Here is a 14,538-nt window from a genome sequence, read left to right as displayed (position 1 = left end):
TCTTAATTTTTTAAAAGACAAACAACATTAAGTACAGAGGTATAGAAGAAGTTTAAAAAAATCACTGTGGAATATATTCATTAAATCATAGTGCGGATTCCTCTTAGCGGACTGGGACTTCTCCTCCCATTCCCAAATCTGCTCCAGAAGGTCGGGAGAATCCCCAGAACAGCACACGGGGGAAGAGATGGTTCCATTGAGCAAACAGAAAGCCCAAACAATCACCTTAATGCTACACTGAATACAACCCTGTAACTTAAGATTACACACATTTGCTGAACAGGTATTCCCAATGCAGGGAGGAAACATGCTTTCATAAAATTGTGTCTATACTCCCCCATAAGAATTGATTCTTACATTTTAATACATATAAAAATGCATATTAAAGGGAAAAAATCTCAAAATAGTCAGCACCATAAATTCAGATGAGACTGAACAGCAGTGCTTGAAAAGGCAATCTTCAACTGTGAAAAGACTTAACAAGAATTCCCTTTGAAATAACTACAGTAGACAGATCATTTAAGACTTAATGTTGAGTTTAACACATGAAATACAAATTGATTAGAAACACTACCAAGCATAACACAAACACACTTCACTTTTCAGTACAAGATTTTACAAAAAGAAAACTATGAAACATCTAGATTTTGCTGTATTCAAAAGTATATACACTCATACATATATCAGACAGTCTAAAAGTTACTTGCATTGGACTCAAGGTAAGCACCTTCATTACACAGTGTATGTTACTGCAAAACAACCAAAAATACATTCAGACCCCCTAAAACTATGTTACTCTATAACACACTCCAAAAGCACTTTGAGGTGCAAAGGTAATTTCTCTTCAAGATAAGCAATCTTACAATAAAGAGCTCTTTAGTAATGTTGTTCACACACTCCATGTAGCAACCTATTTTACAGATAAATGCTTTCACATCATTTTTTTAAAAAAAATCATTAAAAAGTTTGCACTTCAGCTTCTTATTATTGAAATGTGCTAGTTATGAGCTAGCTACACATTTCTTCTTTCAACCCTTCACCTAGTCAAAGAACTAATGATACTAAGGATTGAATCAATATAGAACATGTGCAGACCAATCCTAAGCATGTTTACTTGGGAGTAAATCCCACAGAATTCAATAGGGCTTACTCCCAAATGTGCTTAAGACTGCAGCCTTAGAACTACTAGTGACAGAGCTGGAGAATTTCAAAGCGCTTTAAAAAGTTGTTTAGTCCTCACAACACCCCTGTGAGGTAGGTTTGGTACAAGTATTAAAAAGAATTAAGCCTTTTTTTGTGTGTGGGGCACAATCACACTGCAAGTGTCCGCCTCTTGTGTTCCATGCATTATTAAAACCTGTATTGGCGTCATGGGAACGGAGGGAAAGAGTTAGAGCAAAGTGCTGGGTAGATTGCTGCTTTGCCAGCGTAGGCAAGTCGTTTTGGAATGTTTATACAAATGGCTTGACTGACTAAACCTCTTGCCACATTTTAAGCAGGCATACGGCTTCTCCCCCGTATGCACACGGATGTGCTTCTTGCAGTCTGTTAAAGTCAGAAAAGTCTTGCAGCAGATTTTGCAGGCATACTTACGAGCACCTTCTACTACCAAGACATTGTGTTCAGATAAGGCTTTCTTACATTTTGAAAGAACATCAGCAGATGCTCTGGTCAGCTGTGGTGGGCCAGGTTGGGAAGAATGCCCATTTTCAAAAGAGGAAGTAGCCCCATTCATCAGCAGCTGAGAATTAGGGGCATTGTCCGGAATCTGAGAACTCCGAACAGAGGTCACAACAGGCATTTTGGGAGCTATGCGACGATACCCAGGAAAGCTGTTGGCACCGCCTCTCGAGCTCATGACTGCCCTTGATAAAGAATGCAATCCCAAGCCAGATCTTGGGAAGTCCATACCAAACTGTTCTGCCGCCCGGTAGCCGGAAGTCTGTACGCAAGGAAGACCCATTACATCTTGCATAGGCCTGACAAAATGAGAGTCAGTGCTCTCGTTGAATGGATTCTCTACATGAGACACAGTAGCAGAGGAATGACCATTCGCAGGCCCAGATTCTGGGCTAATTAAATAAGAGGCATCACCATCCATTCTGCAGTCACTGGTTGTATTTGGAATGTTGTCCTCGTTACTATGGCCAGCACCAAAACTGCTGGCTCTACTCTTATTCAAAAAATTTGAAATACTGAAGGTAGACTTGTGTTCCAGGTTACTTCCTACTTCCATGATATGGATATCTCCCACTCTGTCAGTACTAGACTGTGGGTCAGAAAAGCTACGGTCGCTACTTTCGGGGCTCAATTCTATCTTTTCAGCACTGGCTCCTCCTCCTTCTACCTCAACAGACTCACTTCCTTCTGCTTGGGAAGTCACATCACTCACTTCATCCTGGGGCTCTGGGGAACTCAAAGGCTCAGATTTCACCACTACCCTCATGTGTTCTTTTTCATTTAGACCAACCTCAGGATTCTCACACTGAAAGTTGTTTTTTTGAGAAGTGGTTTCCTGATCAAAGCTAGTTTCGGCTTGAGTTGCCTGTGATGCCATAGACATTTGAGAAATATTTCCCCCACTGTTGTCTGATTGGCTTGGCACTTGGGCATCTTCTTGGGCACCAAAAGACTGGTCAAACATAATAGTATTATCTTCCTGGTTGTCCGTTACACCATCAGGCTTAGAATTGTCTACAATTTTCAATGAGTCTGGAGAAAAAAATTCATCTCGTGAATGAACCACAGTCTGAGCATTCTCTGGAGTAACATCTGACATGATAGAATCATCTATGGAAGGCCTAATACGCTGTCTCGCCCTTTCTTCAGAAGACTGTTTACGTTTATGGAGACGTCTTATTGGAAAAGCACTCCGTTGCTCTATGTTACTTCTGATTGATGAGCTCATAGAATTTGTTTGTTCTTCTGTGTTTTGGGTGGAATTTAATGCAGAACTCACTATACTCAACCCAAGCTGCTGAAGCATAAAAGACCGCTGCATGCGTGCATTCTGCTCTTGAACTCTATCATTTGGTGGAGACATTGGTAGTGTTCTTGTAGTAAGGTAGTGTTTGCAGGCTTTTACCACAGAGTTCAAATGGAGGTGAGAAGCTGCTAGCAACACATCCATAACATTGCTCTCTCCAAGCATGAGTGTGGAAGTGTACATCATGTCAATGAGAGCAGCAAAGGCTTCAGCTGTCACTACCTCACTGTCCAACTGGATCATGTTCATAGTCTGATCTCCTTCTGCTACAGTGAAAAGAGCTCGGAAGTGCGTGCTGCATGCTGCCAAGACTGAACGGTGTGCTTTGAAGTGCCTGTTCCCCACCACAATGACACAGTCGCACAGCTGACCATGAAGCCTCTGATAGTTCAACTGCTGAAAAATTTGTTCAAAGTGCCCTGGAAAATCCATGATCCTACAAAAAGAAAATACAGTGTAAAAACAAGGACCAAACTTCTGTTTTTCTAGCACACATAAAAGGGCCAAAATTACAAATACTGATGGTTTTTAAAACTTTTTATCACTACTATATTGTCATACACATCATTTTTTGTCTTAGTTTGTAGGAATGTAAGTACAATGGCTTCAGGCATGAGATGCACAATGGAGTACTACAGTAGGGCCCGGCTTCCTGGCGCTTCGCTTCCCGGCGTTCCGCTAACGCGGTGGCTTTTGTTTTCCATTTTAAAGCCGATTTTTGCTCTTTTGCAACATTTTGGCGTCATTTTAGCGCGACGCGGCCCATTATAGTCAATAGGTTCAGCTTTACGGTGATTTCCGCTTTACGGCGGGGGCCTGGTCCCTAACCCGCAGTATAAGTGGGGCCCTACTGTATATGCAATTGGAAGCCAAAGTTTAGATTGCACCACGAAAGAACTATGGTAGTCCAGGAGAACAGCTTAGGAGTGTGCGGCTTATTTAATGTTGGAATGGCTGGAGAAAAGTACTTATCTATACAAAAAACTCAATACTCGGATCCAATCAATAAAATGGTGGGAAGAAATTACAAGGGATACCATGAAGGGGAAGAACGTTGACAGCTGAGGAAGCAGGTAGATAAATGTCCCCCAAAATCCAGTCTCACTGTTCTTAGTAGTGGGCACACTTACAAGGCTGGTGTAGGGAAGAGAGACTTGCTGCCTCCTGGAGTCACGAGTGGCGATTCTCAATTGTTCTCCGCAGGCGCCAGCCCAGCCCCATGGACTGGTAGGGGGCGAAGCCTCAGCGTGGACCTGACAGGAAACTTTTGCTCTCTGGGCTACACTGGGGCTGTAAAAACTGCCCTTGACCAGCTCTGTGTGCGCAGTTGCTTCCGTCTCTCCCACATTTGGTTGTCTTGCTATAGGTATTTTTCAGTTGCTAGGTCACAGGGCTAGGAAGGAATTTTACTCTCCTCATCAATTACGCTTCTTGTGGTGAGGTTTTGCCTCCCTCAGTGATCCGATAGTTTGATGTAATTTTCTTTGTCACAACTTTGGTTGGCAAGTGAAGGGCAACAGTATCTAGGGGGAACCCCATAAGGGGTCTTGGGTAGGAACCACCCTAAAGCCCATGGCCCCAGCTCAGGGCTCGAAGGTTGGCCATCACCCACCTTCCCAGAACATCCTGCACCAGGATGGACCCCTGGTGCTCGTTAACTCCCTTATGGTTTACCCAGCCAGCAGGCTGGAGAGGGATAATTATCCAGCAGGTGTGCTGACCAATCACGTGATCCTTGCCCTATGCCATGCAACCCTGCTTTATAACTGTAACCAATGGACAAATAAGGTTGTGGCCTTGTCTATACAAACCTATCTCCAGTGTGTTATTGGCTCTCGGACGCTCCCTTTGTGTGTATGTAGTCTGAATTCCCTGGATGTTTAAAGTGCCGCCCAATAGCTGCATATATTACAAAGCCACAGGATCACTAGCAGGTTGAGTTGTTACAACAGGCTACCTCATCCAGCACCCACTGACCCAAGATAGTCCTGGCTTATATCAGGATTTGCTTTACAAGTTGGCCCTTGGACTAGATTTATACCTGCTCGTTAACAATCATTTCTAAATCAACCTTGAAGAAATTCTGGGTTTACCCCAGTGAGAATAATTTAGTGCAGCCTTGCATTTTGCCAGTCACTTGATTGCCAGTGGCAAGTAGAACTGGCTAGCCTGGAAACACAGCACACAACAGCTTTGTCTCTCCACCGCCTTTGAGCACATCTACTCAATGAAAACTGGGAGAACCTTGTCAGTTCCTGTGGTCAGATGCCCCCTGTGCTTGTCAGTGCACATTTACGTCCAAGTGCCACAGCCACTTGTCTTGGAACTAAGATCCATATAAGGGAGGAGAACAGAGGGCATCAGGGAATGAAGATGACAATTGTTTCCCATAAGAAATAGGCTCTTATGAAAATACTAACTTTTTAATCTCTTTAGCTTCTATGCTGCTTGTTTATGCCTCTTTAAGTCAGTTTGTAAAAAAACTGGTTTGAAAATACTTTATATTAAGTTTTTTATAAATTATTCATGGACACAGCTGAGAAGTTACAAACATTTTAAAGAGGTTTCCTGCAGCCTTCACCTGTGAAAAAGCTTTCGCCTCCATCTATTTGTGTCCAAAATACACCAATTCTTAGCTTAGTAACTTAATGATTTTAGTGCTCAGAAAATTACCACCAAAAGTCAAAGCAGAACAGTTGAATTTGCTTTTGATTGCCTTTTTTGAATTTGCCTGTTTGTTAATGTCTTTTTTTTATCCAGCAGAAATATCTTTGGAAAAATGATTAATTTCCTTCATGCCAGCCATTGCAAGTTTAATTTTTTTCTTATTCAGAAAATATTTACCAAGCCTTATTTATGAATAACTAATACTGCATTTTCTTGCTTGTCATTCAGTTATAAACACACATGCACTTAATCAAACAAATAAATCTACTGAACTGTGTTTTAACAGAAACAGTAAAGGTAGCTATGTTGGCTCATAAGATAGGATTTCAAAATCCACATTGGGGCAATAGCTTTATTACACTAACCAAAATGTCAGAACCTTTCAAGTTCTCCAGAACTCATCATTAGGCTAGATGATAAAAACAACATTAGGGGTGGGGAAAGAGTTGGGAGGTGGTAGATCCATGGAGTATGGTTCTTGCCATGATTTGAAAATGGAAAGTAGGAGGTAGTAGTAGATATTCAAATGAGGCTCTGTTAAGTGTTATGCAGGCTTCAGGTTGCACATAGAACTGCTGGAAACAAGGGACATCATATAATGGTTGATACTCTATTTGAAAATATAAAATCCAGGTGTATATAATATATAACTTTAGAGTAATACTAGGGTTGAGAAGTTTGTTGCTTTTGTAGCATGCATGCTAATGTTGTATTTTCCAGCAATAAGCTAAATGCAGCTATACATTTGTATTTTAAATTGCATTATGGCCACTGATCTTCTAAAACCTGGCTTAGCTTCCGATTCTTGTCCAGTAACTAGCCCTAGAATCCTGCCAAAAGCTTGAAAGAGATGCTTCACTAATTATTGGGTTTGTTTTAAAAGAAAGATGACGCAGAAATGTGCTTTGACATCGTTAACACCATAGTTAACTATGGTGTGCAAGATAGTCCACAGAAGGATACTTCAGTGAGACCATAACCCCTATTTAATCTAGGTAGATTAGCAGTACTTGTGTCATCTATGTTATAATAATGCTATTTCTCTCACACATCTCTTAGTAAATATTCAGAGCTGGAAGTAGAACTATGTATTTATTAAAATTAGTAGTTTTATACAGCACCTTTTCATCAAAATGCTAAAAAAACCTAAATAAACCAATTATTTCCTCAGTTCAAAGTGGAAAGAATAAATAAAGGAATACTATGGAAAACTGAGGGATGCTCCTCCATTGGCTGCTAGGGACTGAGTGGCCACAGTCTGGAATGAAAAAGGGTCCTTGGCTCCTTCAAAGAGTCCTGCTGATTTGGACACGAGGGTCCATCCTGTTTCCAATAGTGGCCAGACAGATGTCTCCAAAAGCCATCTCTGGATAATGCAACTGTGTGCCAGCAGCAAGGATGGCAAGATTTCACACAAAATGGATGATTTAGAATCCTTTTGCCAAAAAAGTAAACCTATCTTTAGGACTAGGCAGCCAATGTCCATAATAGTGAAAGGGGATAACTCACTCATAGCTGTTACTGTATTGCATGCCACAGCAAAATATACTTACAAAGTATCCATATGCTACCTTAAAATACTGTTAATATTTAACATGCAGATTGTCAAACCTATGGAAGCCATTTGTAAAGATACGGATATTGCTTCTGGTCATCTGTTAGCTTATTTAATCACCTCTGGCTTTCAAATGGGAATGCTTTATGACACCATTACTAAGTACATGTGCTCTAAGCATCTCAATTAATAATCCAGAGTGCCTACAAAACTGTCTAAGGCATTGTTAGCTACTCTTACTTTATCTGCAATTATCATATGCTATAATTCAGCCTTCCCCAGCCTGGTACCATCTAGATGTTTTGGACAACTCTCATCTCATTGGTTGTGCTAGCTGGGGCTAATGGAAATTATAAACCAAAACATCTGGAGGGCATCAGGTTATATCATCAGTGGTAGTGAGTTCCAGAGATCAACTGTGTTCTTACAGTGTAAAATATATTTCACTATGCTTGTATAAGCTTAATATGTCACCGTAACAAAGTACATTTTAATGTGTTAAACAGCAAAGCACAGTCTAAATTTACAAACAATTTGTTTGCAACCTCCAGAATCCAACTTAAGGATGTGCTTTCCTACACTGATACAACCTAATGCTTTTCCCTGGCCCGTATTGTTTTGAGGGACAAGCTCAAGATGTGGCTGCACCATGGATGTTTGTTTTCTATACTTTCTAGTCTTTTAAGTCACTCCTGGTATTCCTGTTTAATGAGAAGAATACATCATCTTTAATATTTAGAATTTTCTTGGATGTGGCATATTTGTATGGGTTTCTCAGATTATCCATGCTACTTCCAAGTTCTGCTCCAAAAGGTTTATTATATTCTCTTCTTGCAAAGAAAGGGCATGTAGCTCAATGGTAAGAGCACATGCTTTACATACAGAAGGTCCCAGGTTCAGTCCCCAGCACATCTAGGTAGGGCTGGGAAAGACCTGTGTCTGAAATCCTGTAGAGTTGCTGCCAGTCAGTGCAGACACTCTTGAGCTAGATGGACAAATGCTCCAGTTCAGTATAAGGCAACTTCCTATCCTAGTGACTCTTTATGTTGTAAGTTGCAACTGATAATCACTCAGTTGTTAAAAAAAGCATATCAGAGAAAAGAGGCTATGGAACAGTAGTTATTCTGGAATAGTATACCAGTCCTAGGTGAAAAGAGATCTTGGCAGCTCATCACTGCATTTGTTAAAAAAAAAAATAATGACAAAACTAAAGACTTATAGTTACCCACTCTATTGTACATAGCTATTATTATTTAAATTTATATCCCGTCCTTCCTCCCAGAAGGATCTCAGGGTGGCAAACAAACGACAAAACACTAAAAACATCAAAAACAAAACATCTGGGATAAGGTCTCTCCTTAAAAGGCTACAGACAACAAATACCAATGACTTTCTTCATTCTACTGGAGAGACAAAAAAGCAATTGTCTACCCTTGCCACCACAACTAATGTTTGCTGTGTCTTTCCAATAAAATAGGAAAGGAAATAGGACAGGTACCTGGCGATCTCATCATAAGTCCACACTTGACAATCCCAGCAGCCTCATTACAAATCTGTCCACACTGAAAAGAAATACATGGACAGTTCTGGAATGGAATGTAACTGCAACTGTCTTCTTGGATAACAGCAGTGGGGTAGAGTACTCTTTTCAAAAGCAGCACAGCCTATGCTTATTTGCTCCATGGAATCTGGGATGGCTACTGCATTTTTTTCTCAGCAGCACAAACGCAAGTTAAGAGTAAAGTACACTTCATTCAAAACAATGAACACACTCCAAGTTGCAAGTGAGTGTCAGAATTGGGGCCCAAGGCTTATTCTCACAAAGGCCATGTTTGTGTATTTATAGCTCTGTCAAACCCTTAAGAAATGCAAGAGAAAGTTGAGGTTACAAGGCAGTCAAGCTGAGGACTAGGGAGAGGGCTTTTTCAATTGTGGCCCCCACTTTGTGGAATTCCCTCCCAAACGATCTCCGCCATGCCCCCTCTATGATGAGCTTCTGCCGGGCCTTGAAGACCTGGCTCTTCAGGCAGGCTTTTGGGGTGGGTTAGGTTTTATTATTATTGTTGAATTTTTAATGTTTTAATGTATTTGTATGTTTTTATGTTGTACGTCGCCCAGAGTGGCTGGACAACCAGCCAGATGGGTGACTAATAAATTTAATAAATAAATAAATGAATGAATGATATGAAATTAGGATTGCCAACTACTCCTGAATCGCTCCTGAATCAAGATTTTTGCATTGCTTTGTCTGTGTACAAAGAAAAAAAGGTGTTCAGAGACTACCTTGCATGAACATGCACACACACAATTTGCTGTTTCTGTTTATATCTTGCCTTTCTAGAACACCATTCAAGGCACCTAACAATTATTAAAAACCAAAATATTAATCCAAAATATCATTGTTAATCTAGAAACAATCCACACATTCAAATAATATCATTTAAAAAGCAGCAGCGGACAGATCTTATTCATTATTTAAAGAGGCAAAGCCAAGAAAGCCTAAACAAACAAAACAAAACAAAACTTCTCTACTGCTCACTACAAGGTGAATGGTGATGGGGCCAGGAAGACCTCCCTTGGGAGGGTGTTTCAAATTCTAGGTGCCACATTGGAAAAGGTCCTGTTAATGTTACTCACATTTAATGCTGGAGTCCTCACAGGAGACCTCAGTGCTTTAACAGATTCATATAGGAAGAGTGCATTTCTACCTCTTTATCTTACCATTATCCTACCATTATGGGTCTCACTAACACAGCCAGGCCACAGAAGACATTTACATCAGTTATCAAGAACGTTATTCTCTCACCCCCATTCCTCCTCTAGAGCAGGGGTTCCCAAACAGTGGTCCACAAGCTTCACTAATGTGGTCTGCAGCGTGTCTGTGAAGAATGCTTACAATTTTAATTCTACACAATTCTGTGGAATACAAATTGTAATACAATATAATAAATTAAAGAGACAATAAAATACAATTAAAAATCATGCAGTATCCAGTATAGTGCATTACAAGTACTATAACAGGCAGAAAAAAAATCATTAAGTGATCCACCAAGATCCTCAGCAATTTTCAAATGATCAGTGGGGAAAAGAAGTTTGGGAACTGCTACTATAGTGGGATCAACACCAACAGAGAATAACAGGACTATAATTGGAAAGTAATATAAAAATAGCAATCTCATTTTACAGCCAGTTCTCAGATTTGACTTTGCTGCCCCCAATAATGAGTTGGGGGGGGGAGTGTAGGGGGAATTTTGACAACCCAGGTCAAAAACCAGAAGTTTCTCCCGTCAAGGAGATGACAGGAAGAATGAGTTAAAATTGCTACTTATCAGAACCCACTCCCTTCAAGGGGCAGACCGGCAACACAATGAAGGCCCCTGCCCGGCCTCTCAAGTGCACCCCCTTGGCCCATGTAAAGCAGGCCCAGAGAGGAGCCAGGGGAGCCCACCCGTCTAGGGCAGGAAGTACCCCTCCACAGGCCACTCACCAGTCCATGCCCCGCCCTCGCCGGGAGCCCAGGTAGGAGGAGAGAAAGGAGGCGTGGCGGCAGCAACCTCGCGCTCTCTCTTCGTTGACAGCCCCTAGTCAATGTCTGTCACAGAATCACACCGCCCGTCGGACCACCATGGAGCATGCGCACCTGCACCAAAAGAGCCCCCTCCCTCTCGAGCTAGACCGGGCCGCATTGAGAGGAATCAACCAATCGATCCCTGAGGAACTGCGCTCGCTCGAAACGTCTTCTCGCGCGCATCACCCTTGCTCTTATACCCAATCTCTGCGCGGAGCGCGTGCTCGTGTTCGCGAAAAAACACCCCCTGCCGTCCAACCGCAGCACACATCGCCTTGCCTTCAACCACCCCATAGCATGCCCCGCAGCCAATCGTAACACAGCGCGCCCGCCGCCACCTGCCACGCCTCTTCCTCGCGCGCTCCCAACAGACACTCGCATGTCATTGCCCAATCACAGCGCAGCGCGCGCCCAACAGTCATTCTCTTCTGCTCTTATAGTTATGGCCTCACCTGCGCTGGAAAAACAGGCGACGATGGTCCCCTCCCGTCCCGAACCCCCGTATCTCCGGGAGGGAGGGGCAGCCGTTGTTCTCGGCTCTGGTGGTGCCCGTTTGTCCTTCCTTCCGTTCCTTAGAGGGCGGGCTTAATCGTCTCTACAGTCTCCGCCTTCGCCGAATGGCTGCACTTTCCCTCAGTAGAATCTGGACGGAAATGACGCCACTCTATTAGGAGACAACCCACCGCTCCCAGAAGCCGTTTAATACTTAACAATCCCAAACGAGCTCTCCATGATTGAGCTTTGGCCAATGAGGTCGCGTGTACAGGCTGTTTGTGAAACCTTATTGGGAGTATGCAAAGAGGGGTGGGTGAGACGACCAACAAACGGCTCATTGATTCGATAAACACTAAAGCTAAACAGAGTGCGGTTTTAATACATGGCGGAGAGGAAAATAACAACAGCTACTTTCTTGCGGGTACCCGTTTGCCTTGCTTTATACTTTCAGGCTGCTTATGCATTCACAAACTTCAAAATTAATACGGTATGCAAAACTTAAAAGGTTTAAGAACATAAGAACATAAGAAGAGCCTGCTGGATCAGGCCAGTGGCCCATCTAGTCCAGCATCCTGTTCTCACAGTGGCCAACCAGGCGCCTGGGGGAAGCCCGCAAGCAGGACCCGAGTGCAAGAACACTCTCCCCTCCTGAGGCTTCCGGCAACTGGTTTTCAGAAGCATGCTGCCTCTGACTAGGGTGGCACAGCACAGCCATCATGGCTAGTAGCCATTGATAGCCCTGTCCTCCATGAATTTGTCTAATCTTCTTTTAAAGCCGTCCAAGCTGTTGGCCATTACTGCATCTTGTGGGAGCAAATTCCATAGTTTAACTATGCGCTGAGTAAAGAAGTACTTCCTTTTGTCTGTCCTGAATCTTCCAACATTCAGCTTCTTTGAATGTCCACGAGTTCTAGTATTATGAGAGAGGGAGAAGAACTTTTCTCTATCCACTTTCTCAATGCCATGCATAATTTTATACACTTCTATCATGTCTCCTCTGACCCGCCTTTTCTCTAAACTAAAAAGCCCCAAATGCTGCAACCTTTCCTCGTAAGGGAGTCGCTCCATCCCCTTGATCATTCTGGTTGCCCTCTTCTGAACCTTTTCCAACTCTATAATATCCTTTTTGAGATGAGGTGACCAGAACTGTACACAGTATTCCAAATGCGGCCACACCATAGATATATACAACGGCATTATGATATCGGCTGTTTTATTTTCAATACCTTTCCTAATTATTGCTAGCATGGAATTTGCCTTTTTCACAGCTGCCGCACACTGGGTTAAGGAGTTAAGGCTTAAACCAGACGATTCATAACAGGAGAAATTCAAGTTGGTCAAGTAGATGTTTCACTGAAGCAAGAAAACAGCCCATCGAAGTTGTGGGCCTCGCATGAAGAGCATACAGTTATGGGATTCGTTTTTGAACTGGGATTAGTTATGTGTGCTGGAAACCGAGGCTTTGAGAAGAGCAGTAGCCTGTTGTATTCAGAGGATGTTGGTCTACGGAACTGGCACTGTCGGTTCCATATTCTTTGGGGTGAGGAGAGTGGGCTGAAAAGAGCATGCAAGCAGTGACCACACTGAGGAGATGGAGCAGCATCCTCCGTTTGTCTTGCACCTTCCCTCTGGGCAGCTGTGTGGATTGGGCCCAGAGGGAAGATGCAAGGCAAGGGGAGGATGCTGCTCCATCTCCTCAGTATGGTCACTGCTTGCATGCTGAGAGACAGCCCATGCAGCTGTGAAAGCAAGGAAGAGAAGCAGCAGGGTCAGGATGCTCTGGAGTAAGTCTGCAAGTGTGTGGGCCTTGGCAGGTGCCCAGCAATGCCAGCCCCCAATTACTCTTCTGTGAACAGATTCTGCCTTGTGTGCACTGCTGCGATCCTCAGGGTTTCATTTGAACAAGATTTTGTCAAGAGTTCCGCCCTAGAATCTATGCCAGGAGCATGTGAATTAATTATGTGGGAGAGCGCTTCTAAGCATATACAACCTACATTTCTCTAAGCACTGCATTACCACAGCCATCTCTTTACATCTGTTGTTATGGAGCAGGGCTTTTAGGTGCAAAGTACTAGGCAGGGTAGAGCTTTGGTGGTGTGTTAAGCACTGTATATCCTCACCTCTATACAGATTTTCAAAAAGGCACCAGAAATCTCAAGGTCTCTATCCTCTTCTAAGGCTTTTACTCTGAATGACAAAGGGTACACTTACTAGGGTATAACATGCAGCCCAATCCAAAGACTGTCTTTTCAGAGCTAAAATCCTCTAGGACTATTAAAACTGTTTGGCCAGGTTGCCATTTAAGCCTGTTCGGCCAGTTAAGCCAAACACTATAACTGTTAAACACTAACTGAGGATTTTTGTTGAAGCTGCTGTTTCAGACCCTACTGTCCTGTTGAAGCACAGGTTTGCTTCTGCTGTACTGTCTTGAAATCTTCCTCTGGCTCTCCTACCAGACACTAGAGTCTAATATTCCAAATTGCTTCTCACTTCCTCTTCCTCAGTCCTGTAGACAGGTTCTCCTCTCATCTCTTCAGCCTAAGCCAAGTGATTCAGCTACCCCAGCAAGTCTTTAGCCACCAAGCCACTCTGCCTTCCATGCAGGTCTTCTTTCTCAACCAGATGAAGCTAGCAGAGGAAGAGGATGTACCACCAACACAGACTGACACTGACTAACACCCAATCATGTATTCATTTTTTCTGTCCCCTTCTGGTCTAGCTCCAGTCAATCACACTGTATAACAGAATTCTAAACCTACAGCCACCAATCAAAATATGTATATCTTCTTTCCTTGGTTTGCATACTGAGAATTCTAACAGCTGTCTGTTATGGTTCCACACAACAGTTAAACTAACTTTCATTGGCCCAGACACAAAACTTCCCACATCAAACACATTACAGTACAAATCTCAGAATACATTACACAATACCCATTAAAACACAGTTTAAACAAACAGGATTTCTTCACAGGGTCCAAGAGAACGTTTGAATAGCAAACTTGTTGCTTCAGGGTGAGTGCAACTCCATTCAAATCAGACTAAATACAGGATCATCAGTACCAATCCAGTAACCAACAATACTTCTATGTTATCTGGATTAAGTTTCAAGTTGTTCATCCTCATCTGATCCAAAACTGCCCTCAGACACTTAATTCATAACTTCTGCTGCCTCACTGGGATCAGAAACGGACTGAGAGACAAAGCTGGGTGTTATCTGAATATTCGTGTCACTCTTCCACAAATCTCTGGATAGCCTCTCCCAGCGGT

At 42.7% G+C, this 14,538-nt stretch overlaps 2 protein-coding genes across 5 annotated transcripts in view; one reads left to right on the top strand and one right to left on the bottom strand.

Annotated features, from left to right (window-relative positions):
* Window positions 1–13: 13 nt before the first annotated feature.
* ZBTB5 (zinc finger and BTB domain containing 5) lies at window positions 14–11,433 on the bottom strand. 3 transcript variants are annotated; one of them, XM_061634594.1, is made up of 2 exons: window positions 11,229–11,433; window positions 14–3,422 (listed from the first exon to the last, which is right to left on the bottom strand). In XM_061634594.1, exon 2 carries the CDS (start codon window positions 3,416–3,418, stop codon window positions 1,391–1,393), a length of 2,028 nt encoding a protein of 675 aa, XP_061490578.1. In that variant the 5' UTR covers window positions 3,419–3,422; window positions 11,229–11,433; the 3' UTR covers window positions 14–1,390. The 3 variants fall into 3 exon arrangements, with proteins under 3 accessions (XP_061490578.1, XP_061490589.1, XP_061490568.1); XM_061634605.1 differs by lacking the exon at window positions 11,229–11,433 and adding an exon at window positions 10,849–11,033; XM_061634584.1 differs by lacking the exon at window positions 11,229–11,433 and adding an exon at window positions 10,696–10,837.
* A 202-nt stretch (window positions 11,434–11,635) lies between these two features.
* The window catches only part of POLR1E (RNA polymerase I subunit E), a 29,835-nt gene continuing 26,932 nt past the window's right edge, over window positions 11,636–14,538 (top strand). For both annotated transcript variants that reach the window (XM_061634580.1, XM_061634575.1), the window contains exon 1: window positions 11,636–11,758. The gene's annotated coding sequence lies outside the window, so the exon portion shown is untranslated. The remainder of the gene's footprint in view (window positions 11,759–14,538) is intronic.

The sequence above is a fragment of the Rhineura floridana genome, chromosome 1 (genome assembly GCF_030035675.1).
Source record: "Rhineura floridana isolate rRhiFlo1 chromosome 1, rRhiFlo1.hap2, whole genome shotgun sequence".
Classification (NCBI taxonomy): domain Eukaryota; kingdom Metazoa; phylum Chordata; class Lepidosauria; order Squamata; family Rhineuridae; genus Rhineura; species Rhineura floridana.
This window is presented reverse-complemented; position numbering and strand designations above follow the sequence as displayed.